Source organism: Antedon mediterranea, chromosome 5, assembly GCF_964355755.1.
Source record: "Antedon mediterranea chromosome 5, ecAntMedi1.1, whole genome shotgun sequence".
Classification (NCBI taxonomy): Eukaryota; Metazoa; Echinodermata; class Crinoidea; order Comatulida; family Antedonidae; genus Antedon; species Antedon mediterranea.
Genome location: NC_092674.1, coordinates 28,110,344 through 28,136,552, shown reverse-complemented (window position 1 = coordinate 28,136,552; position 26,209 = coordinate 28,110,344). Strand labels below are relative to the sequence as shown.

At 34.0% G+C, this 26,209-nt stretch overlaps 1 protein-coding gene across 3 annotated transcripts; it reads right to left on the bottom strand.

The window, feature by feature from the left end:
* Window position 1: 1 nt before the first annotated feature.
* Window positions 2–25,348, bottom strand: LOC140050230 (protein inturned-like). Of its 3 annotated transcripts, XM_072095337.1 has the most exons (16): window positions 25,267–25,348; window positions 23,205–23,294; window positions 13,026–13,510; window positions 11,183–11,268; window positions 10,692–10,889; window positions 9,661–9,776; window positions 7,037–7,204; window positions 6,146–6,635; window positions 5,724–5,773; window positions 5,285–5,386; window positions 4,690–4,835; window positions 4,005–4,246; window positions 2,714–2,814; window positions 2,139–2,325; window positions 1,447–1,598; window positions 2–1,128 (listed from the first exon to the last, which is right to left on the bottom strand). In XM_072095337.1, exons 1-16 carry the CDS (start codon window positions 25,326–25,328, stop codon window positions 1,017–1,019), a joined length of 2,787 nt encoding a protein of 928 aa, XP_071951438.1. In that variant the 5' UTR covers window positions 25,329–25,348; the 3' UTR covers window positions 2–1,016. The 3 variants fall into 3 exon arrangements, with proteins under 3 accessions (XP_071951438.1, XP_071951439.1, XP_071951437.1); XM_072095338.1 differs by lacking the exons at window positions 23,205–23,294; window positions 25,267–25,348 and adding an exon at window positions 19,357–19,640; XM_072095336.1 differs by lacking the exons at window positions 23,205–23,294; window positions 25,267–25,348 and adding an exon at window positions 15,988–16,225.
* Window positions 25,349–26,209: the final 861 nt, after the last annotated feature.

The following is a 26,209-nucleotide window of genomic DNA, read 5'->3' as shown; positions in this document are numbered from 1 at the left end:
TATTCATTTATTAAAAATACACTATTAACTATGAGATATACTGTATATTGTTAGGATAACTAAATGACTTGATTATTGAGTATAAATACAAGTTCAGCAAAAAAAATTGTAAAAATATTGCACAAACATATTTGAGAAGAATCAAGCAAACTTGTTTAGAAAATTAATAATTATTATACTTCATCTAAGCTCTGTTTACACTTTCAAACTTTGTGAAAACAAAATGTGATGTGCCCAAATATGGTAGTGATACGCCTAAATATAATAATCATGTCCATATATATGGGTACATCACATTTGTTTGTCACAAAGTTTGAAAGTGTAGACAGAGCTTACACACTATGTTTTGCATTAAAAAAGAACAAAAAATCATATATAATACCTAATACTAGTAATAATAGCACCTCTGTATTTAATTTCCAAAAATATATTTATCGTTCTTCCACAATTACCAATACTTTAATAAGTTTGCATAGTTTTTAGTACAGCAGCACATGCATCATCATTTTACTATCATTACACGATTTCAAACATATTTTATAAACGGACATACTTTTTTTTTTATGGTCAGATTTACCTGCGGCGGTAATTCATTTGAGAGAGGTTTCCCAGATAATGGTGGAAGTAACACTGGTATATTTGAAGTATTTTAAGCTCTGTCTACACTATTAAACTTTATGGACAAACAAATGTGTTGTGCCCATATATCGACATGATGATGTCATATCACTACCATATTTGGGCACATCACTAGTCTGATAGTGTAGACAGAGCTTTGTTATGCGTTTATTTTAGGATCAATTGTCTCATTCTGAAATTACATTAATATATAACAGGTATATTTATACAATTATTTTGTGTTTGGATAGAAAACCATTCACTCTTCCCTGGTTTAACAAATAATATATGATTCCTAAAGAGAGTTTACAGTACACAAATGATGAATTTATTTGGACTATGTTCAGATGGTGTTTTGGCAAAGTTAACTAGTATGGTGCCCTCTGTGGGAAAACGTGTCATAAACCAGATCCGAATGCTAGTTTAAATGCCAGCTCTATCGCATTCTGACTCGCTGACTCATGATAGCAGACGTAGATTTCTCGTGATTGTTTATCACCATACAGCCGCCTAGGCAAAGAGAAAAAAAAATATTCAAAAACCATGGGAAAAGAGACCGTATTATCTTATGTTAAACCCTGATTTTATTTTATTTTTTTGCAAATTAAAAAAGAAACATTACTCAAATTGTGGCCCAATGGACAACATTTCATGTATTATCATATTAAAGAATGTTAATATTTAAAATTAAATTAAAACAATTATACAAACACCTGTAAATAGTAGTAGTGCCTTTGTAACAAAAAATTCTGAAGAGTACAGCTAACTTCTGGTTTCTCTCAGCCAATGTAAGGCATCTCAAATAATTATATAAACATATATACATACCCTACGACCCAGTACTGCATTGTGGGTGGAGCTTTGCGTTGTTCTGGCCAATTAGGAGAAGTACAGTGAAACAGGATGCCCTGTTCTTTAACATGCCCCATCCCCTCTTGTTTGTTGATCAGCTGACCACTATTCATTTTGGTTTTCTGTGCCTAAGAAATAAAATAAAAATTAAATTGAAATACATAGAATTTTTCAGCCTTTAAAGATGTATTGTCCCCAAAAAACATGAAAAAAGAAGGTTAATAAAAAATACTTTGAATAGGTCACTTTGCAGTTTTAATAAAGTTAATCACTTGCATAGAAAAAAAAAAAAAAAAAAATTAAACCAAAAATGTGACTATGTTTTTAGGTAAATCATTTTTTATTCGATTATTTTTAAGTTTTAAAATTAATTTCTACAAAGCAAAAGAAACTCTAGCATGCGTATGTATGTATTTTTTTTATTTTATGTCTTTAGGCAAATGTTACCAAGGATTACCAATAGTAAATTAATCAATATCAGATAGGTGGTAATCTCCTGAAACAGGATGGTGGTAGTAGTAGTTCTTGTTATATGGTTGCTCTTCCCAGTGCACATACAAAAATTCATATTGAACAATCTTTATGTATAAAATTTCAAAAATAAAAGTATTATTTCCAATCATTTAACAAATGTAGATTCTATGTATCATATATTTGTTGTGACTTACTTTGCGTTTGGCTCTAGCAAATATTTGGCGTATTCTCATACAGGCCTGATGAAAGTTTTCAAGGAGCTGGGGGTGTAGAATACCCCCTAACATTGCAACATCACTGTGGGTGGGACAGATCACAACGCCTTCTGTTGTGTTTACATCAACAAAGTGGAACAGGGTGTTATCATGGCCGGCGGTTAACCTAAATGCAAGGGAAAAAAATTCTTTAATTAAAGATGTATTTTCTTCCTAAAAAACATGAAAAATGAAGATTAATGAAAACATACTTTGAATAGGTTATTTTGCAGTTTTAATAAAGTTATTCACTTCTTTAAAAAAAATCAAACAAAAAATAAAATTTATTCCACTTATAAAAAGACAACAGAAACGGGTAATTTTAACCAAAAACCATTGTCTGACTGACAAAAAAATCTGTTTTTAGGGGGACAATATACCTATATATATATATTTTTTTTTAAATTAAATTTTATTCAATATTTTAGTTTTACACAGAGGCGTCTCACAAGGTGAAACCACCATGGCTGCAACCTTTGGAGTAACAACATGCAGAGGAATAATACAGCACATACTTAGTAGCCGATATAATGTCCTTGTATTCTATCTCGGCTAATTGGTGCTGTATAACTCCTAGATTATATGGGTCCGGTATAATCCTTCTATCTCGGCCACTCTGAAAAAAAAAACACATGTAAACGAATTAAAGATGCACTGTAACTTATAATCAAAATATCAATCAGATAAATATTATGTGTTATAGAGTTATTCAATTCAACAAAGGATGATGAGTTTTGGATTATTTATATTATTATTATTATTATTATTTATCAATATTTTAATATCCAAATTGGCTATAGTCATTTAATTGATGCATATTGTTCTTCGAACGAATTTGTAAATTGATATTTAAAGATGACAATTTTTTTAGTTCAATCCACTGTAAATGTTAATAAATTTAAAATAAAATAAAATTTAAATAAAATTCACATTTTTATTTATTTCATTACTAAGGCTCGAATTTCACTCTTGAAAACTAGCAAATTGTTAGTTAAAGATGTATTGTATTACAGTTTATTTAGGTAAATATTTTCGATCCATTTTTTGGTCAAAGTGATCAACTATTAATTTATTATAATGAATATAAAAAAAAAATTGTGACAAAAAAAAAGTCTTTATAAATTTTCAAAAGTAGCTGTCTTGGAAAAAATAGTTACTTTTCAGTCTAGCAAAGCTTGCCAATTTTATAAATTTATCAAAAACAATCACTTGCATCCTTGATGTTATGTTTAGTAATGATTTTCTAGAGGATTAAAATTTAAACAAATCGTAGCCCAAATTATAGTGAATTAAGGCAGCTTTAATACCATTGGCATTTGGTATGCACTGTCCACAGGTGGTGTAAAAACACAGAGTGTTGACAGATTTGTGTACTATTGCAGGCATTAACAGATTCATAATACTGCTATGTTTATTTCCTTTCGAGTTTAAAACATAACTAATTTGAGTACCAGTAAACGTGCCGGGGCAAAGCTCACGGTCGATGCGATAACATTTTGCTTATAAAAATACCACATTCTCACACGCTATGTTTGGAGTTAAAATCGACCGACTTTATATTTATAGGTGAAAACTTATGGCAAAGAAATCCAGCCACAAGATTTTCATCTTTTTGGAATCCTGCCTTCATCCATTTTTTTAATAATCTCAATCTGTCATTAATGTTTTTTTTTTTTTTTACTTTTTGTCTTTTGGACGTAAATAAATATCTAATAGTTCATTTATATTTAGTAAATTAATTTTACTGAAATGGTTTGTCCACAACTGTATGCAATTAAGTTCAGTAACATTTTAAAATGGTCTTACTCTGTAAACATCACTACTGCCTTCCGATCCAGAAAGATCAGAGTTCATTCTTTGGTGATCATGCCTCCGTCCTGAATTTGGCGATGACTGAGTGCTATTGGCGCGTGAATTCATAGGGCTTACTTCGCTATCATTGTCCGATTCTTTATTACGCCGTTTGGAGGCTGGGGTTCCTAATGAAGGTCCAGACGATAAGGAACTCCGTCTACTGGTGGGCGTCTCAACGTGAAGTGTTTTACGACCTGTTAAGAATAATACAGAAATAGATTTCTATTATAGAAAAAATTGATGAATCTACAGTAAATTATGCATTGACAGAGAATACTGTTTGTGAATGTCCACAACTGTAGGCAATGTTACTGTAGTTAGTCAAGCATAACAGACGATCAGATGACCAAAATGTGTGATATTTAGGATATATAAATTCTTTCCCATTCTATAAAATGTAATACAGTTAACTCTCCCAATACCGGACACTTTTGGGCTGGTTAATTTGTCTGTTTTTCTATAAAGTCCGGTATTCAGAATGCATGATTAAAGGTAAAAATAAATTTGGGACATTTTGGAACTCAAGAAAAGTCTGGTATTGGGAGATTTTCCAATTTTCAGAGAGTCCAGTATTGGGGAAGTTGACTGTACATGCAAGGGTGGCTGATTTTTGTGAAAGTATCCATTCAAACGTTACCTCTGGCAGGTGATTGGCTGTGTAGTTTACTTAGCATTGGCGAAGCTTGCAGCGCTTGTACTGGTGTCCCGGTATCACTAGAACCACGAGGAAGAGGAAAGAACCAATCAGCACAGGACAAGGCCGGGATTGGTGGCACAGTTAACCTGAAACGAAAATCACTCATACTGTTGTCATTTGCTTTAAAAAATCCAAATAAATACTATGATAAACACTAAAGTTAATCCTACACAAGAAGTGAATTATTACTCAAGAGAGGCATTATATTATTTGCCTAGCCTTTACAATTACAGTATATCTTGCAATTCAGTTTTACTGTTTTCAAGTATAAGTACGATAATTCAGGCCTAACTAATCAGCTTAGAGGGGTAATAGTTGAATTCTTTAATGAAACCTTTTAAAATTAAATGAAACCTATAATTCTTCATTTCAAAATGTCATGGCTATAAAGTCAGAAAATAATACTACCTAATGAATTGACTAGAATCTTAATTAAATTAACAAAAGCACAGGATACAGAAGCCTTATAATTAAACTGTGACATACAAAACAAACAATAATACAACTGTATTCTTACAAGGTTGATAACACTTACCTATCTTCACAGGCTTTAGGGATGCCAATGGCCTCAAGGTGAAGTAAAGTAGCCCTAGCTTGGTCTACATAAAATGGGTCCGGGCTTGGATTGCCTATAGCTCTACAAAAGTAACAAAACAATCACAAATAAATAAACCATATTATTATCAATCTCATGTTCCACTATTCACCAGCAACAACATGACTCGCCAATTACACTATGGAAAACTCATACTTATTAAAATCAAGTCTCATGAGGCCTAGGTATTGTCTGACTGGATTGTGAGTAGATTGTAAGGAAGCGTGTCGACCACCAAGTCACAGCGCCACTACTATAAATGTGTTGTTAGGGGTAACATGTAACGTTTTGTTTTGTCTACTGTGTCTTATATCACAAATACAATTCTAACAGAATTATTTTTAAAATTTACTTATTGAAAAGAATATAATGTACATACTTTGCAGCACAACCAGCAGATTCTAATAACACACATAGAACACTATGTTTCTAAAAAAAGTAAAACAAATAATTGTAAATGTGACAATATAACCAATAAAGGGTAACATTTTTAGTGCACATCTGAGAGCATATGCAATTCTATTATGCAACATGCGATCTGTATAATCACCAGGATTATGTGAATGCGTTATACCTAACAACAGGTTGCTGAGCGTCAGAGATCAAAGGGTTTATCTGTGGCTGCGACACAACCAGTCCCACGCCCCTTAACTGGCACCGCATGCATCTATGTACATAGTACAGTATTTGTCACAGCCTGACATAAGATCAAAAAACTTATACGAGTTCCTATCTTGGCAAGGTGAGCTCAGTGTCCTGTTAATTTGCTTTGGTTATAATAATAAGAAACAAAATACTTACAATTCCTACGATTAAAAGAAAGTAACGGCCGTGAGGTCGTGTGTAGCCCGTAGATTCTGGTTCGTCGGAAACGGAAGGAAACACTTCGCGCCATACAACAAGCTGTCCCATGCGCTGTTCAGTCGCCAACGATAACAAACAAAAATACCGGCAGTAGATATCAATATCTAACAGATCGTTCTTTGGTAAATGATTCGCTAGTAAAAAGTCCTTATAATAAATGCAAGTTCCAAGGATCACGTACGGCCGACGATCGTCGTAGTGTACGTCTGACATCTCAGCAAAGTCAGCCGCTTCCAGCTCACTCAGACTGCTGTGTACGTTGACTTTGTGTTCTTCCGGAAGATCAAGACCTCTAACGGCAGGAAGCAGGTTGAGGAAGACAAGGCCATGGGAGAGTTTTGAATCGATGTCGGGGTTTAAAAGTTGTTGGAAGAGAATGGAGAATAAATGGCACAACCTAGGATGATTATCAGCTTCTGTGAACGCTCTAACAAAAAAACAATAAAATACAATGTCAATATCTCTTCCAATATCCATAGTTTTCCATCTATGCAATGTTGACATGTTGGCATAATAAACTTTTTTCACCTGATTCTCCACATATACTGTAGTGCTGTATCTCCATATATGACAATATTTGTCCAGTATCATAGTCCAAATTCCTTAATACAGCATCTTATCTGGATCACATGTGGTGTTATGCTTGTTTTGTTAATGGTTAGGTTATAGTCTATGATATAGCCTACAGATGTGACACACATGTGATAGTGTATCACAGAATGTGCCTATGATACTGGACTGGACTGGATTTAGATACTTTCACAACTCAAGATACTGTATCAATTTATATCCATTGATTATTTAAGATAAAAAGAAAATCGCATTTACCTTGGGACCGAACCATACATATACTCCAGTAGTCGTACGGTATCATTCATTACTCTAATTATTTGGTAACGTGATAAGTTCTTAGCGGGAGCCGCTAACACCATCACCTCTGTCTCATGTTGATAGTAGGCCACATGGATTGTTGTGCCGCCAGATATAATGGAAGAACTGGAAAATTGATTTAAAAAATTAGTCAAAAAAAATGTATTCATTGTGTTTGATCATAGAGCAATGGGTTTAATTCTCTATGATTTGACAATTTTATGCTTTAAATTACAGTTTTTCAGGTAACTGATTTTGTTTTGGATCCAATTTTACAGTCAAAGTGTACCACATGCAAAATTAAAATGGCATATTCATCAAAAAAATGTAAAGTGGGACAATATATCTTTAAATAAATGTCATAAACAATCTGCATTATACAGGGATTTACATCTAGGCAAGTTAACAGAAGAAGTAACCTTGCCAGGCCTAAACCTGTCTCAACCATATCTCACTATACAACACACTGAACAACAAACTATTGCAATTGATTTGTTTAGTAATGACTGTTTTGTTCAGAGCTTACTATAGTTGAAATCAGGTGGAAGCTGTCCCTGTAAGGTGTTATTGTGTCTAACTTACACACTTGAATAAATCTTTACTATCAAACAATGCCAGAAGAATCGGACACAATCTAGGCCCTGTTATAAAAGGTGTCAAACAAACTCAGTTGGCTAATTTTAAAATCTATTTTATACTATATTTGTGTTGTTTGAGGCTGTGATAAACACTGCATGTAGGAACATTTTATTGCTGTGAAGCAGGGGAAGATTCAAGGGGTTGGGGGAAGGGTGTCCAGCCAGCTCAGGCCCCCCTCTACATTTCACAAATTGTAATGCAAAAGATAGGACATCAAATTAAGTCAAGCACTTCATTTCTTATTAAGTTCAGTACTAAATTTCTCTCTTTTCTCTAGAATACATGACCCGCCACTTTGTTTGAATTTAAAAGTTCTTTATCCTGTACTACAAGGCTAGAATGAACATTGGTTGTGACCATTGCTTTACAGTTACGAGAAAATCAGATTCCAATTATCAGCTTAAAATCATGATTAAACTAGAAATGAGGTCAGTCATAGATATTGGGTCAGTTACCACATCACACCATGACGGTTGACCCTTACAGTATCAGATTATGGAGTCTGGACCTACAGACTAAAACAAAAATGGACAGTGTGCATTTTTTACGCATCAATAAATCGACTGGTCATTTTCAGAGAATAGTAAATTATTGCTTATGTTGAATTGAATTGAAATTTATATTTATACTGGGTAACCTCTTCAGTCAATGACTGGTCTCCCAGAGGGCTCAGTTGGTGATCAGTGGCTGTGATGTACTAATACAACGGGGTAACCCCCTACTCGTCTCGAAAGATGTACTAGGTTCTTTAAAGTGCACACGAGCTAGATGTGTACACTGTACCTACGGTTTATAGACCTTATCCGAGAAGACTCGTTCTACCACCAGAACCATGGAGTGAGTGAGCCTCATTTTTCTAGTGTGTGTGTTTGAGTGATTTATATATTAAACCTATTTAATTCCTTATAGTTTTATATTCACAATCAATATTTAAACAAGTTTGCATTTTACCATGCTTGTTTTATGGTAACAGTTACCACACTTAAATATTTACTTAATATTTCAAGAGCCTATCAATAACAAATAACCCTAGAGAATGTCACCAATATAGCTTTATAGACTATAAAATCCATGTATACCTGGCAAATACAGAATGCGCTTTCTTTAAAAAAACAAATTTGTTATTTGTACTATAAACTACTTGTCCTAACAATAGTTTATAGAAGTTACTTATTAGTTATACCGCATGTGTGTATCAGGTATATTGCAAAGGCAAATAACAGTACATGGTACTATTGTATTGTATTGTGTCTACAACACAAACTCACTGGGAGAATTTTGATCCAGCTCTATTACAATAGAGGTTGTAATGGCCGACAGAGGGTAATAACTCCCTAGAGGTCAACTTTAATAACAATGGTTACTGTTAAAAAGGGTTACTCACAGTAAAAAGCAAAGTGTAAATGTGGTGTATTAACCTACAATAACATACATACGTGAAAGAAAGAGGGTTATTTTATGATATTGAACCACACCATGAATGCCCAGTGGTCTAATGGTACTGTACGATATCAGCATATTAAGCAGAAGATTCCTGGTTCAAATACCATAGTGTGAATGTGGTTTATTAACCTACATATCTTTAATGAAGTTGTGAAAGAAAGAAGGGTATTTTTATGATATTGAACCATGCTGTAAAAGCCCAGTGGTCTAATGGTACTGTAGAATATCTGCATATCAAGTAGAAGATTACTGGTTCAAATCCAAGTTTAGATTGTTTTTTTTTTCTTATTTTCACAAATATCTTTACAAATTAATATCACTGGGCAGATTAAAATTTCTCTATACCTGTAATAATATCTCTTTTCCTGTAGGTCTAATTATCTAATGATTATTTTTATTTATTTCATTATATTTTAAGTAATAGTGATTTTGATGATTCCTAATGGAATAAACTCAGGGATACCTAAAAATAAAGTGTTGTTAATATCCTGTACACATACCTGTTTACCTTGCTGCCTGTCAACTTGAGTAACATGTCTCCAAGGGTGATAAACAACCCCTGAATGGCCGATAGCTTCTGAGATGCACTGCCTTCTGGGTAACGGAATAAAATTTCCTTAAAACGAAAAACAGTATGTAAATAAATATATAAATGTCTATTTTATAAAGAAAGATGCAACAGTATTAAATGACAGATTTGATTTTCTCAATCGTCATAAGGTACTCTGTGTAATTATTTAAAGATAAACTTTAGTATTTAGCACAATCTAACTTCTACTTTCTAACTCCAAATTTTAAACAAACTTACAATATATTATGTCTAGTTTAGTTAACCCTGTCTGTTACCACAAGCATTTATAAAAAACCGCACTGAGCGATTTGCACAGGAAGATGGACTACATTTTGTGACTGTTCACGTGTACAGTCATTTAGGCTAAGCATTGTGTATGCCTATGGTAACCTTAGTGCCATTTAGCACTACAAAGCAATTTATCCTGTAATCTATCAATTTGACAACCTTACTGTGAATATTTTTAGGACAGAATTAAAAGAAAACTGTGATTTTTAATAAAATAAAGTAATGAATATACTCCATCTCACTTCTGAATGCAAATTTTTAGGTTAAGAGTGTGTTTAATGAATAAAAGTGACAATTTGGAATTTGCTTATAATGTTATTGATAACAGTAGTGCAGTGGCGTAATGCATGGGGAAAAGGCCCCTGGTTTAGCACTCTTAAGAGGGCCCTCCAATGCTGAGAAGTCGCATTGGGGATACTCATGATCTGTGGCTCCTTAAGCTTGGTTCACACTAGAGACGCACCACAAGGACGTAGACGCATCGCAAGGACGTAGACGCATCGCAAACAATTGACTGTTAGAAAAATCCATTGCTTGCTTGCTTGTGTTGTGTCCTTAGTGGGAACCAAGCGTAAAAGCTCTGGGCTTCATAAGCTTTGGGGTCCCTAGGTTTAGCTAGTGAGTGCTCCTAGCTACTATGACACGGCAATAGTGACAAAATGACATACTTACATTTCCTGAGTCTTTGTCATCTTTTCCCAGGGTTAGGAACATAATGACATGAGGCGTGCCACTAAGGGTCTGCTGTGTCTCTTCTAGTCTTTCCCCGCTAATAAGTTTAACCAAGTTACTTGTGCGTGGTGATCGAGTTGGTTGAGTTATAAACGTGTCCTTTCCTTCATATCCTAGGCTTTCTATCGTAACGTTAACCTGATAAACAAATATTTATTAATTATTAAATTTATTATTATTTAAGTACTTTGACAATCTGAGTGACAATTGTATTTGTTTTTAATATTCTTGGACAATTAACAATTCAATTCAGTATATTAATCTATGTCATCTGTAAAAAGAAATAAACATTTTCTGAGGTGAAAGAAATTCTATATCATGCCTTAAAATTAAATAATTTGCATAGAATATTTGACAAGGACAAAATGAAAGTTGTTTTTAAAATTAGATTCAATATAAATATTCATGATTAACTACAATAGTCAACTTACAGTAGGTGCATTTGGTATGGATGTCAAGACATTATTAAGATTGTGAAGTCCAACTTCAACATCATTGATCGCTACCAACCAGTCACCTGTAAAATGAAGGAAACAGAAATGAAGGGGGTCATTCAAATCTACTGAAGCTATTGCTCAAAGCAGAAGATTTCAGGAAACAACAGAAAAAAGCTGATCAATAGAAAATATATTATGTGAGGAAGCTAGCTTTAGCATGAAGAAGAATACAGTTGTATTGGTTTTCTTTCATGATATGTTGATGATTATGATCATCACAATGATCATGATATGATGTTAATGATGATTATGATGATAATGATGATTATGATGATAATGATGATTATGATGATGATAATGATGGTGATGATGATGATAATGATGGTGATGAATCATCATCATCATGATAATAATGATGATGCTGATGATACTGATGATGATGATGATGCTAATAATAATAATGATGATGATAATGATGATGATAATGATTATGATAATGATGATGATAATGATGATCATCATCATAACGATGATAATGACAACGACAATGATAATAGTGGTGTTGTTTTGGCGATTATAGGAAGTTCATTAATTATGATGTAAGTTATCTATAGTTTATACAATACTGGATAAGAGTAACAAGCATCTTTACAGAAATTATTCAAAAGAAATGCTCCAGAAAAAATTGGACAGAAATAAAACTAATATACAGTACACTGTAATATGACAGGAGCATACACAAATCGATTATTTCAAATTGCATGAAAGCATTAATTAATATACTGTATAAAAAAAATTCTGACAAAAGAAGAACATACTGTATGGTGTAAGAAAGCTTCCTAATTTTAACATGTGTAGTAACAGTTTAATACCCAGTTAATAAGGTTTATAGGCTCACAAAATTCTTTTACAGACTCTCAAATACTCCAGTTACAATAACAAACCTCTTTTAAAGCTTTGACATTCCTCCGACGACCTACATCATGCCTACAGCAGTGTGCAACAAACCCTACAGTACACTCCCTTTTTTCTCAAGAGTTATCATTTAATTGGTAGCTTAACTAAAGTAATTGGTTGTTTTGTTTAGGATAACCTAATTTGTATTTCTGAGATCTGGTAGGTACTGTAGTAGGTTTAAAATCACTAATGAACATTTTCCTCTGAGCTATACACCCTCTACAGTAATCATAGACCTTGTTAAATTCTCAGTATTTTGTATTTATTAGTACTTTCTTATCTAAAAAAAGAAGGTTTTTTTTAATTTCAGCAAAGTACTAGCTTTAATTGTTGTTCAAATCTTAAATACATTTTCTATAAAATTTTGCATTCTGTAGAACTAAGGCAATCTAACAACTGGACAATGAGCTCGTCTTGCCAAGATAGGAACAGTCTTTTGATAAAAGTATATCTGGCTGCGACAAATACAAACAGTACTGTACTACATATTGTGGCGCACTGTGTCTGTTAAGGGGCGTGTCATAGCCACAGTTAAACCCTTTGACCTCCGGAGCTCAGCATCCTGTTGTTAGATTGTCTTGTTACAACTCGGAGTCAGTATGTAATAACTAAATGTATAAAGCTAGTCACGTTGATAAAGAGATAGTGTACGGTACACATTCATAGTAAACAAGAAATAATTATCTTGGTTGGAAACAGATTGATTTTAATTAAAATATGAGTCAATTACTAATTATGAAATTGATTATAGAAGTCAGTAACCTAGGCGACAGGATCGCCTGCTGTTAATTACAGTATAGTCTTTTAAAGTGGTGACAAGCTAAATGAAATATTACTGTTTTTTAACAGTATTTTTAGGGTTAGAAGAATAAAGCCTCACCTATATTAATTTGTCCAGATTCCAAAGCCGGTCCAGCAGGCAACAATCCCTGAACCATTACTCGCTTATCAATCTCCGTCACCTTCCCATTTCTTAGAATTTTATCTCCCGCAGCCGACACTGGCGAATTTGCCGACTTTGAAAAACGTCCGGGGATAATTCCCAAAAGGGTGTCCAGTCTTGTTTGACCATTGCAAGGTTCAGAGGTCAATTTTAACCGAACGATCTTTCGCAGTGTGACCTTAGCATAGTTGTTAGTGATGACAGTACCATTGTGGTTGAAGTCCGGTAAATGTTTTTGCAAGGCGCCATTTTTTCGTCTGACTATTTTCTTTTTCAATGCATGGAGTTTGTTCTTGGTAGGTTCTGGTGTTCCGTTTATTTGCGCAGACTTTGCGACTTTTTCCGAAGAAGTACGGCCAGGATCAATAAAGAAAAGGTCACCTTTTGGTTGTACAGCACCTGCCCACACTGGTTCCAGACCACTGTAAAAAAAATTAAATATTTAAAGTCCTTAACATCGTTATTAAAACCTGTTTAAAAAAACTACTGTTCAATTTTATGTTTCAAATTGGAAGGAATTCTTGTGAAATATTGAATTCGTAAAACAATCATGCCGTGTTGAGAGGTCTTGGACTGGAAAATAATTTATGCATGTTTAGTAGTTTCAGATTTAGAGCGCTACCATAAATATAAGTGATTCATTTATACACATTTGATTCTGACAACATGGATTGAAATAAATTCAATGTTGAACGATTAATCACGCTTATTATTAGGACATGTGATAAATATCAGTTTGTGACTGCTGTGCACTTTACACCTCAACCTACATTCATCAATATGACATACTGTATGCCTATTGGTCGCAAGTTTAAACACAAACTTTAGGACACTTGGATAGATCCTCTACTACTAATGGACCCAGAAATATTTGTTTAAAGATGTATTGTCGCCCAAAAACATAAAAAATAAGATTAATTAAATCAGACTTTGGATATTTGTAGTTTTAATCACGTTAATCACTTTCATAGAAAAAAAATTGGAAAAAAAATGTTTTCATTTATAAAATGACAAAATAAATGGTAAAATTCAACCAAAAACCGCCCTGGCTGGCAAAACTATGTTTTGGTAAATTACAGTTTCTTCAGGCAAATACATTTATCTTCTATTCAATTTTTGGTCAAAATGGATAATAACTATAATGTGACATTAAAATGGCATGTATTCAAACAATTTTTTTTTTAGAATAATTTTTTCAGGGGACAATACATCTTTAATTGGGAGCATCAACATATTATAATATATAGTTTGTCAAAAATAGATGAAAAAGTAGTTTATTTTTCATTTCAGCTACTATACCCCTGTCTACAGATTCATGATAGCCACAATGCAGTGCATACTGTATATATTAACAGCTCTGTCACACATTTAAAAAAAAATTGGGTATTGATTTTGTTTGCAGTCATCATATACATACAGTAGTAATATAAACACTACATTTACCCACTTCATTCAGCAGACTACGCATTGTTATTTTACTACTCCTGTATGTCACACATCGTCCATACAAAATGCATGGCGACTATTACCAAAATGGCACAAACACTAAAAATAGCCCAACAACAAAAACAGGCATACTACAATATACATGGCATAACACACAACAATAAAATAGGCCCACAGTACTGTACAGTTTGAATATGACTATTGTAGAGTATTAACAATGCTACTAGTAACCCATGGCATATAACATGTTTACATACTGTACTTCACAAGACAGTTTACGAGAACATAAAAGTCAATTTATTGGTTTTTTTTCAAAGTCTTACTATTTGGAGATGTTCGAAATATTGATTGCCAGATACTGTATAGCAAATGGGAAATTCATTTATTCTATTGGTGTAGGTTGTAGGTTGTAGATGTACACTTCAATATGACGATATGACACGTGTCATGTACAAATAATTATTGATGCAGGGGTACATCAAAAAAACTAAGTAGTACATCAATGAACAATCAATCAATGTCCGTCACTTTACCACCAACAACATCATGGTCACAGTCCCTCAAAATGGGTGCATCATGGTCACCTAAAGTAATTTTTTGGTCATGGTATTCATAAAGGTATGACGCACATTGGACAAATGACACACCTCTCCTGGGGGCAGTATAGTGGGTCATACAATCGACAAGTGCATTATTATTATTAAGTCAAATGTCAAATGTAATTTAACGTTTTACTGTATTTAGAATTTTATATATTTTATATAAATTTAAAAATATAAGAAATTATTTACTACTAATTATTTTAAAACCAATTATGATTCAGTAGAAATAATAAAATACTACTACCTATAGGCCTAGGCTACTGTACAGTAATATTTATTTATCATCATGCCAACATATGAAGTTGACAAAAATTGAAGGTGGCTAGTTTCGGAGGTAATTTATCATCAGGACAAAAGAAAACATATATACGACTACTAGCCTATCATCTAGGCCTAGATAGACAAACAGCCAACCTACCATGCAGAGATAGGAAAATAATAAATAACAATTTAACATGCATGGTTGTAAACCTTGTCGATAACCACTTGCACTTTCTTCAAATTTCCCGACAAATGTATAAACAATCACGAAAAAATAAAAATAATAAAAATTTTTATTTAAAATTAATTAAAGTACAATTATTAGCCTAGGCCTAAATCAGAATCAGATCAATGATGATAATTACATTATAAAGTAAAAAAATACACTTATTTGTAGGCGTAGTACTTAGGCTAGGCCTTATTCTGGATGCAACTACTAATTTATGATATTTAGGCAAAAGAAAAACACCGAAAATTAGTTAATTATTATTAATTAGTCTTAACCTAGCTAGGCTAGACCAAGACTAGCCCCTATCTAGGGTGGGCCTTTGGCTAGTAGTAGTGCCTCAGTCAGACACTCATCAACTTACTCATCGTCTGAATAATACGACTCCGAGTCCGTGTAACTGCTGCAGCTACTACAATCGTCACTTATTTCTTCTTCTAAAATACTTCTCTGCTGCTCAAAATTACGGCCATCATACTGCCGATTATAGTAGCCTTCATGAGAGTCATCATAAATATACTTGTAAGCCATTATTCATCCTAATTAATGTCCCTTTTTATAGCCTACGACTTCGACAAAATTTCTCGCCATTTTTGTTTACCTCCTTTTTTCGAGACAAGAAAAAAGTAAGAACGTGGAGAGAACACATAGAGGGCGGCAACACTCATTTTTCCAGTATCACAACTTAACGATTATTAATATCACAGTATTTATAAAGAAATCATTAAGTGTACAGTATTACCATCTTTGTCAAACGGCATACTTTTTTTAAATTTAAACCGAAAAAACCTTTAGTACAAGAATATAAATATGACACAAATAAAACAAAAATTAACCTACTCTTTATCTAAAATTTGTATGAAAAAAAGTAAGTAAATTTCAAATTATAACCAATATTATTGTTATGTTTTGGGATTTGGTCGCAATAAAATAATATATTATTTAAATATCTTAGCAAAATCTTTATTTAAAAAAAAAGTTAATTAGGAATGGGAAGAATTGAAACAAGAAAGAAACGTTCACTCAAGCCATGGCTTATTTCTCCATGCTCAAGCCAATAACTTCATATACCGCCCTCTTTTTTTTGGCACATAATAATTATCGTACAATTTTATGGCTTTTATTTCGTATAACGAGAATTTGCAATATACAGTATACCTTATACAATAATAAAGACTTACTATAAGCACCATCAAATAATAATAATAATAAATTAATATTTACCCATAAACTAAGCATCTGTACAGCAACGCATTAACTCACTAATTTAACAATATAAAATTATATTTTCTATGTTAAGAGTTTATTGCCCTGGTCGCGTACTTTTCAAAAAGATTGATGGATTTCCACCATCGGCGTTTGTTTGTAAGAAAACATTTATTAATTTGGGAAGAATAAAGTGTAGGCCCACTCTGACGTGTTCAATATTATGACGGATGCCCGGGAGAAAGCGACCGTGGCCTTGTAGGGGGAAATGACATTTCTTGTTTGGATTATCATTGTGAATATTGCATTGTATCACGGCATATATCATATTTGAGTTTTAGAGCGTTTTTTTCTGGTTTTTAATTGGCGACGAGCGTCGGTTTCAAACAGCAGAAATCGATATTACTGTGGTTATATCTACAATAATCCTTTGACAAATATAAAGTCGTTATGTCTTTGTAAATCAAATTTCGTTCATGATAACCAGTGTCTAACGCGACGAATGAAAAACGCGTTAAACGGAGTCAATCAGTTCAACGCTTGATGCAAACAAAACGCGTTAATTCTTTCTGTGTAAACGGTTCAATAGCAACGGCTGACCTTTTTACTTGTTATAGGACTGTCTTTTCAATGAACTCAAAAAACTATTGTTATATAATAATATAATATGTATGTGTGAATAATGCTATTAAACTTATTATTTTGTTATCATTTTTTTTTATTATACAATGACTGCCTGCTAAATGCATGAAAGATTATTATACATAATTCCTCCATGGTAATGTAAGCTACCTTTGTAACTATAGGGTTTTGATTGTAGTTTTTCCTGGGTTCCTTTAGACTTACATGTTATTGTTTAATCAATAATCAGTGTGAACATTCTTACTAAACTCTGATGTGAACCACCATTATATAGTACGCTAACATAGGCCATTGTTAACAGATTATTATAAGCAGTCGTTTTATTGGACTTTACCACAGTACAATCCCCCGGGAAGCAAAGCCTTTAATTTTGACTTATCAACCGACCAGGGTAAATAATCTTCTTGCGACTATTTGCACTGAAAGAGTACATTATTGATTTTTTCATGAAATCTAGCGCATTTTCTATTGACAAGCTCAGTCAATATTTACACTTTCGACATTAAACTACAGAATGATAATAGTATTGCCTTATTCAGTTCCGTATGATGCACATAACAGTTTTAATGTGTAAATTATAAACTAAAAATAGGTTTAGCGTAAAGCCACGTTCACAAGGACCCGGATTCGGTCAGATGATTACGTTTTTGGTGAACGCGCGTATAAAGTCGGAATCCAGAATACGTAGTGTGAACAGTTCTATTCAAAACCTCTGTCTACACTATCAAACTATGACAAAAAAGTGTGGTGTGCCCAAATATGGTAGTGATATACTCAAATATGGCAGTGATATGACATCTTCATGTCCATGTGGGCATCACAGTTTTGTCGCATAAAGTTTGATAGTGTAGACAGAGCTTTACTCGAGTGCCTAATGCGCGCCAAGTGTATAGGATAGGGGTATGCATACTTTAGTCAGCCTCATCGTCATAAAATTATGTCCATGCAAGATTTACCAATCTGCACAACAAGAGGCTAGGCGCGCCTACATTATTAATACAAAATTTCTATGTTTCTCCTGTCGGCAGTGACGATGCCGTCGGCTTCGTTTGAACCCCATTTAAAGAGTTATGATGATCCCATGTATCTCTATTGTTCGTGGAACTAATTAACCCAGGATGTTTTTATAACTTCATTCACTTTAGACAATTAATCGATATCAATCGATCGTTGACCATTCTCTAATGATCAGTCTGACCTTTACATGGTCTTAGAGGTTCCGATCGATACACAATGTCTGTGATAGTAAATACAGTAGTATACATATATATTACTAGAGCATGATCGGTCTCTGATGAGAGGTGGGTCACTCTATAAAAAATACCTCCAATTAGCTAGCGTGTTACACCAATTTTGTACAACTTTAGTAATAACATTGTATAGAAGGCCTAAACTGCGTTCACACTGAGCCCAGATTCGGGTGTCCGGTGGCTCATGGATAAAAATCCTGAAAAATTGATGTAGTGTTTAAGTAGGGAAAATTCAAATTTTATCATACTAGGATAAAACATAAACGCATTATCTATCGTTTCATTATGTAAACTTAAAAGGGACCGGAATAAAAATCTAACCTTCGACCAGTAACCTGTCAAAGGTTGGAACTATACGCAGTAACAGTCCAAGATTGAAACTAATAAAAGGAGATAAGATATTGCAAAACTAAGAGCCCATGAAAATTACCTTAAAGCTGGGTTCCGACGAAACGCAAGGACGTAACGCAACTTAAGTGATTTGATCAATCACAAACGATGGATTATTCGAACAGTGGCTTGTCATTGATCAACTCGATTGCGTTGGGCTTGCGTCCTTGCGTTGCGTCTCTAGTGGGAACCATGCTTTAAAAAGGTCGGTTAGTATGATGATAAATGAAATCCGTTTTACGTACCAGTTAGCAACGACGAGAGCCACATTATCAAAATCCACAAAATCGTGTCTAGCAGAACGTGCGAGCGGAAATTCTCGTCCGATATTGAACATTATTCTATCGCAGACGACAAAATCCAACCAGGGAGCAACTCCCTGATCCAACCAGTGAGTTAATCACGTAAAGTGTACCGTAGGCCTACTCTTGGTGTAGAACATGGTAGTGGTCGAGTCGCTGTAAGGTCAGTACAAGTGTATATTGCTTTAAAAGTCGATTTATTCCGAAAAGGTGACATATCGTCTGCAAAATCGCGCTAAATATCAGCACTAACAAACAGCATTGTAAGCTAACATAGTTGGAAATTGCATTTCCTCCCGAATTTCCTAAAAAAATAACGTCAACCACGTATTATGTTCTTGATTAACTTCAGGTGATTACCGTTATGTCATTAGGCCGCCTGTGTGTAGATAATCCATGTCGGCTTATACCGTTAATGAGTGCTTACCGTGTTGATTAGCCTATATTACGTCAATATATCTTTACAACAAGTGCAGTAAATACAACTTACAAACGCTACTACAGAACTTGGCCTTCTCAATGGCCGTACACAAACCCTCTATGATGATAAAACCCTTCTGCAAACAAGCAACTATTGCTCAATTGTTCCTTTTTTCTTGTTCAAGTATCGAGTTGCCGATCGCCGAAAAACATTTATCTCATTTGAATTAAATTCGTATTTGCTTTGCCGAGAAAAATCCCACTAGACCAAGTTGTTCAGCGCGCAGGTATATTTACTTTTCAGCAGACGTCGTGAGCGAAGATTGCCGCGTTTGTATTGCAGTCGTGTTGATCTCTTCGTCGGAAAAGGCGATGCGTACTCCATAACAATTAGCATAGATATATAATCAAATCCCACTTAATCTACACACAAACAACTGATTTAAAATGTTACACCTGGTTCGGCATAACAATGCCGTACAGCAGCAGACAACCAAATGAATCACTATTTTACAGACACACAAGTAGTATAGCCTAGTCATATACCGTTCAATATCCATCGATATTTGAGGGAAATACTTACTGTACTTTTAACTATATCGTCTGTTTCTTATCCGCGCTATTGTGTGACGTAAGCGCTAATAGTACACGCGCCCCTTTCAACCTAGATGCCACACTGTATAAACTAAACAAATGGAATACTTTTCTGTTTTATTACATTTTCGTCTTTTGTTGTTACATTTTTAAACATCGTTTTATTGCTTTTTAACCACTTTCGAAACTGACCAATCAGAATATTTTGAATGAAAGGGGAGGCAAAACATGAGCTACATTAGTTGTAGGGAGTTCTATTATAATGTTCCTGTGATCAATTGTCCTTTGTGTATATCAATTGAAACATTGTGAGACACCGAGTTATTCTATTATTATATCTATTATTCATAATTGTCTAGCCACAAAATGAACTTTTTAATTGACCCGTTTCACGCAGGCTATGCTGGAATCTAAAGTTTACCTTTTAACTTTATGTTCTATATATATATATATATATATATACTTAGGCTTAAGGTTTTCAATTCCGGTTAAAGTACTGAATTTGCTAGGAGCCCCTGGATCAGTTTGAATTAATCGGGACTCCAACGACCCCTATTAACAGAATGGGTACACGGACGTAAAATAGACGCACACATAGTTTATGCGCGCACGTACCAAACGCTGATGGATAAGCTTTTGATAAAAATAGGGTTGTGTCACCGTTGTCCGTTGAATGTGGGACTATTAAAGTATCTGTTTAGTCTCCTATTAAGAAATCCCTTTTTTCGACAACAAATGGGCCTATACACGAATTTGTCATTCCGGGATGGGGTTATGTAAGAATACAATGTATACTGTACAATACATACCACTGCATTCCCCTTTACTGTTTTGTGACCGATTTTACAATTTGGATGAAGTATGTGCAATATACAGGAATCAAATTTCCTATATTTTTTTTTATAGCATTATAGCATTAGCCCAGTTCTATACATAGATTTTGTTTTGTAATCACGTCAAGATTAAATTAGAATCTTTATTGAAATCACATTAAATTATACGAAATAAATTCTTTCTTTCTTAATTCGCAACATTATTGCACGTTTGTTAATGCCTCTCGTATTTCATAGTCAAATCGATTGCGGCAAATAATACATATATTCAATGCAATGCAAATTGACATTATTTCCGCTGATGATTTTTTTTTTAAACACAACTACTGTATTTACATAGATATGTACATTCATGTTTTATTGGACTCGGATCTAGGTAATTTAGGTCTGCGCTTTCACGGCATAATACAGTAGCATACCGGTATAGCATTATCGCACTGTAAAACGCCTCTATTCATCGTGTGTGCGGATGATAGACTAAATTCTACAGAAAGGTAGGCCACAAGTGAAAAAAAAAAAAGGGGGGGAAATACTAGGCCTACTGTAATCAGTGTTTCGTGAAGAAATTAATTTACAATAACATTAGTCCAAACTGGAGTATAATGCGGTTCATTGATCAATCATCAAATCCAATGATAATGATATACAATGTATAATGAGTACGTATAGGCTAGGAACTGTGGATATCTTAGAAGTGTATTTGCTAAACGCATTTTGATTGGTCCACAGATGAATATTAAACAGTATTGTTGCTGCGCGTAACTGCATTTGCTAAACGTAGATTGGTCCACAGATAATTGAGTTTTGCTGCTAGCGGGCCTACCTGTATTTGCTATAGTAAACACATTCTGATTGGTCCACAGATGAATGTTAAAGCTTGGTTCTCACTAGAACGCAACGCAAGCGTTTTAACCAATGACAAGCGAAGTTATAGACAGTTAGCAATCACAAGCGAATAAGCCATGGCTTGTGATTGGTCAATTCACTTGCGTTGCGTTACGTCCTTGTGTTGCGTCGCTAGTGGGAACCACGCTTAAACAGTATTGTTACTGCGCGTAACTGTATTTTGTAAACGCATTCTGATTTGTCCACAGATGAATATTAAACAGTATTGTCTGCCGCGCGTAACTGTATTTGCTAAACACATTCTGATTGGTCCACACAGATGAATATCAGTTATTAAGTATTGCTATTTTCCGGATTATTATTTGATGACAAATTCTATTGTGTAAAATCCAATAGAAGTAAAATCAAATTCCATACATTCCAACACACACTAATGCGTTGCTAGGCAGCCTATAAACAATCTTTGTGCTAAAAACGATCACTAGAACCCCCAAAATCCCTAAAACAGTATTGTCCTTTTATTATGTATAGTTAGTAATGATGAAAATATTTGAACAACGCACCAAGGAAGAGTTCTCTCTTCCTTGATAATACAAACTAAAAATCATAAACTAAAAACGAGAAATTTGACACACAGGAACGGTACACCGTACCCTTAAAATGTTGGTTCCTCCAGCATTGTCCTCCGACAGGGGTACTGGTAATGAAGGAGCAGCCTGAATAGTACAGTAGGAGGCAAACAAAAAAAATCCCTGTCAACCATCTTCCAGGAACGTGGAAATAATAATTATAGCGCCACCTATGATACCAAAGTTTAAAGCTGTAGAGTAAGATCATTGCTGGAGACCCCAGTTCATTGCACTCACGGGTGAACATCAAACAAGTTATACAGCGAAGAGGCCGGTTTAAATGAAAACATTACAAATAAACAAACAAAAGTACTTCTCAGCATCTGTTTACTTTCAGCTATATTACTGAATAATATCTAACAAAACAGTAGTTATAATTTCCCCGAAAACACCCATAAAGATAAAGAAGCTAAGCCTAGTATTCTTGGATCACAATGTGTTTCAAAATGACTAAGTATACGGGACTTACCTTTTGATGTCAGCTGGAGGTTTCGCGTCCTTTTCAGCAGTTTTACGTTTGAGATTGTGTCGAATTTTACGGCGATGATATCTTGTGCTTCTATAATAGAAAAACAAAACAATTTAATAAATTATGTATTTTTTTTAAACGAGACCCTATCTTTGATATTATAGAATATCGTTTGAAAACATGCTCTTAAACTTTTTCTTACTATGAAAAATGTAATAAACGTGTAAGTTTTAGGAACAAATTCAAAACTAGCCACTCGAATACTGTTGAAAATGTGCAGAAATTACGAATATGATAATGGAAAAACAAATAATTCAATATCTGGCAATTACATTAAAATTCGTATGCAGTGGGTTTCGAAGAAGCACCTAGAAGATCAATCACAACACCTAAAGAAAGTTGGGACATGGAGGATATGTTATAAAGCTCTGTCTACACTATCAAACTTGTTGTGATAAAAAATGTGATGTGCCCATATATGGACATGATGATGTCATCACTATAAGCATACCACTACCATGGCACATCATACTTTTTTGGTCAAACTAGTTTGATAGTGTAGATAGAGCTTTATAAATTGTACGAAGCTGACGAAGAAGTTGTAGAAAGCCAAGAATATCTCTATCTCTCTCCTCGTCTCACCACATTCATAACGAGTAAAGCTATAAAAGAAACAATCAAACAAAAATGATAATAGGAATCGTAGCCGGACAGGGTTCACGAAAGTGACCCAGATAAATAGTGATATTAAAGTTAAACACAGTAAAATACCAAATCAATTCAAGTCGCTACTTAACTTTAGCTTCTTGGAAACAATACATTCAAATACAAAACTCGTTAAACTGGACTGAACACCTTTGACTATTTACGAATACAAAGTTAGAATTGATAATATAAAACAAACTCTGAAAAAAGTGAGGTAAGCCATTATGATTCAATATTTCGAACTTTATTTGTTCATCAATACATTTCAGCCCATCAATATTGAACTAAACTAACCTTTACTCAGCAGTAAAAGTATTTAAAGAACTAGTCCTATTATAAGGTGAACCCTTATGTACAGATGAAATATGAAGTAAAAGGTATTATAGTACCTAAAACAGAAACAAGTTGGTACGCAAATAAGCTGAAAATAATGTCTATGGCAAAAGTTCGATTAAGAGTGAACTACGGTATGCAAGAGTTAAAGATAGATTTACCACTCAAATAGAGTAAACAAAAGTATAGGCCCTATAATATAGAGTGCAGTGAAGGAGGGAAAAGATAGATTGACCTAAATCCGAACAGAGTGAACCAGAAGTTAAAAAAGTATATTTAAAGAGTGAACTAGGGATGGGGAGATCGTGGGGAAAGATTAACCAAACGCTGAATATTGTGATTTGTGAACCATGGATTAGAGATAGATTTTTTTTCTAGAATGAACCAGGGTTAGATTATTCGTACTTGGTTTACTCAATAATGTAGACGTTGGTAAGCTTTGTTGCTAAGTTGTGTTATTTAAGAGAACAGCTCCTGTACATTAATGCCACATAAAACGGTGTATCGCATAGTTCGTGATTACCATACCCGTCTGTACAGAATGGCCACGAATCTCACCGAGGTACGTGGCTAGAATCACGTTTAAATTAGCACCAATTTTTTTTGTGAATATTATAATACAAAACGTGTGTAATATTAAAACATCTATGTGACAGGCCTACATATACCTTTTACAGTAACTAGCCTATATTATAATTATGTCCAGTATCATCATATAGGCAAATACTTCTGTAATAAAGTATAGCTTATGTATCACATGTGACGCACATTCATGCGCTTATCCACACAGTTAACACGATACAGGTGCTACATGTGAGACATATGACGCTGTATTGCAGAATGTGTCTATATGCTCTCGACATATAATTGTATACATATGGAGACACAGTACAGAGAATTGGGTGCACCAATATACCACAGAAAGATCGCTTCTACAATATCTAATTAAGACTAATATTTATTGAGACCTCAGATTCGAGAGATGTCCTCTAAAGTATTCTGGTGTTTTAATTTACTATCATACCTGTATAGGATGGTCAGTTCGTCGTTGTAAGAAATCCTAGGCGTGCCAGACTTTGTATGCATTTTGATACCACCATATAGTACTTTTATCTGTGTCTATAAATCCGTCGACGCATAATATAAATGTGCCCTCTGTATAGGTGAAACGTTACGTTAGAGCCTGGGAATATGCAGCAAATACATTAAAAAATACTTGCAAACAAAGTGTAGGTTGTTCAGTTATTATCACTATCAGTAATTACAATTATCATCTTGAAGTATCTATATTCTTGACACCATCACCGTAAATAAGACAAACCGTCCTATGGGCCTACAAATTCACGTGAATTACAGCCTGTACTTAGTGTATAGATGAGCACACCTCCGTTTTTACAATTTTGGCTCTCTGTAGCGGTTTATGACATTTGTTTATTTCCATTAACAAATAAATCTCCTGGGCATTCCACTTCTACAAAAACCTTTTATTTCCAGATTACTCATACACAAAAATCAAATACTGTGTTTGCCGAGTGCTGCGGCTACAAATCGTTTCAATAAGAATAAACGTAACAAAACGGCAAAGCGATCATAAAAGCATCGAACCTGTTCGGCATGCACTTTCAAATACGTCCTTGTTGAACTGTCTCGGCAAGAAATCAAGTGTCAATTCAGACACGTCAGTAACGTAGAATGGCTATAATTAAAGGCCAGACACATTACAACATGTACTTAAGACATTATTAATGTGATCGGATGTTTAAAGATAAGATAAAGTTTCGAGAAAATGTCAACTTTGCTTCAAAGGTGAAAAACATAAATTGTATAAATAAACATTACTATATATTCGCTGTATCATATACACAGTTTTTACGAGCGCAATGCATCAATTTTATCCTTTTCAAACAATATCTATTTATCTCAGATTCTTAGTGTTAAATTGTATTTCATTTTCATTTCAACAGAAC

Bases quoted from the DNA above. Each gene is read 5' to 3' on its own strand.
- LOC140050230 (XM_072095336.1), bottom strand. From the start codon at position 16,154: ATGGCTTACAAGTATATTTATGATGACTCTCATGAAGGCTACTATAAT. The intron at 5,774-6,145 runs GTAAGTATTTTG...TACTTTTTTTAG, and splicing joins TTCTTTTAATCGTAGGAATT to AAACATAGTGTTCTATGTGT. The intron at 4,247-4,689 runs GTAACGTTTGAA...TATTCTTAACAG, and splicing joins CAGCCAATCACCTGCCAGAG to GTCGTAAAACACTTCACGTT.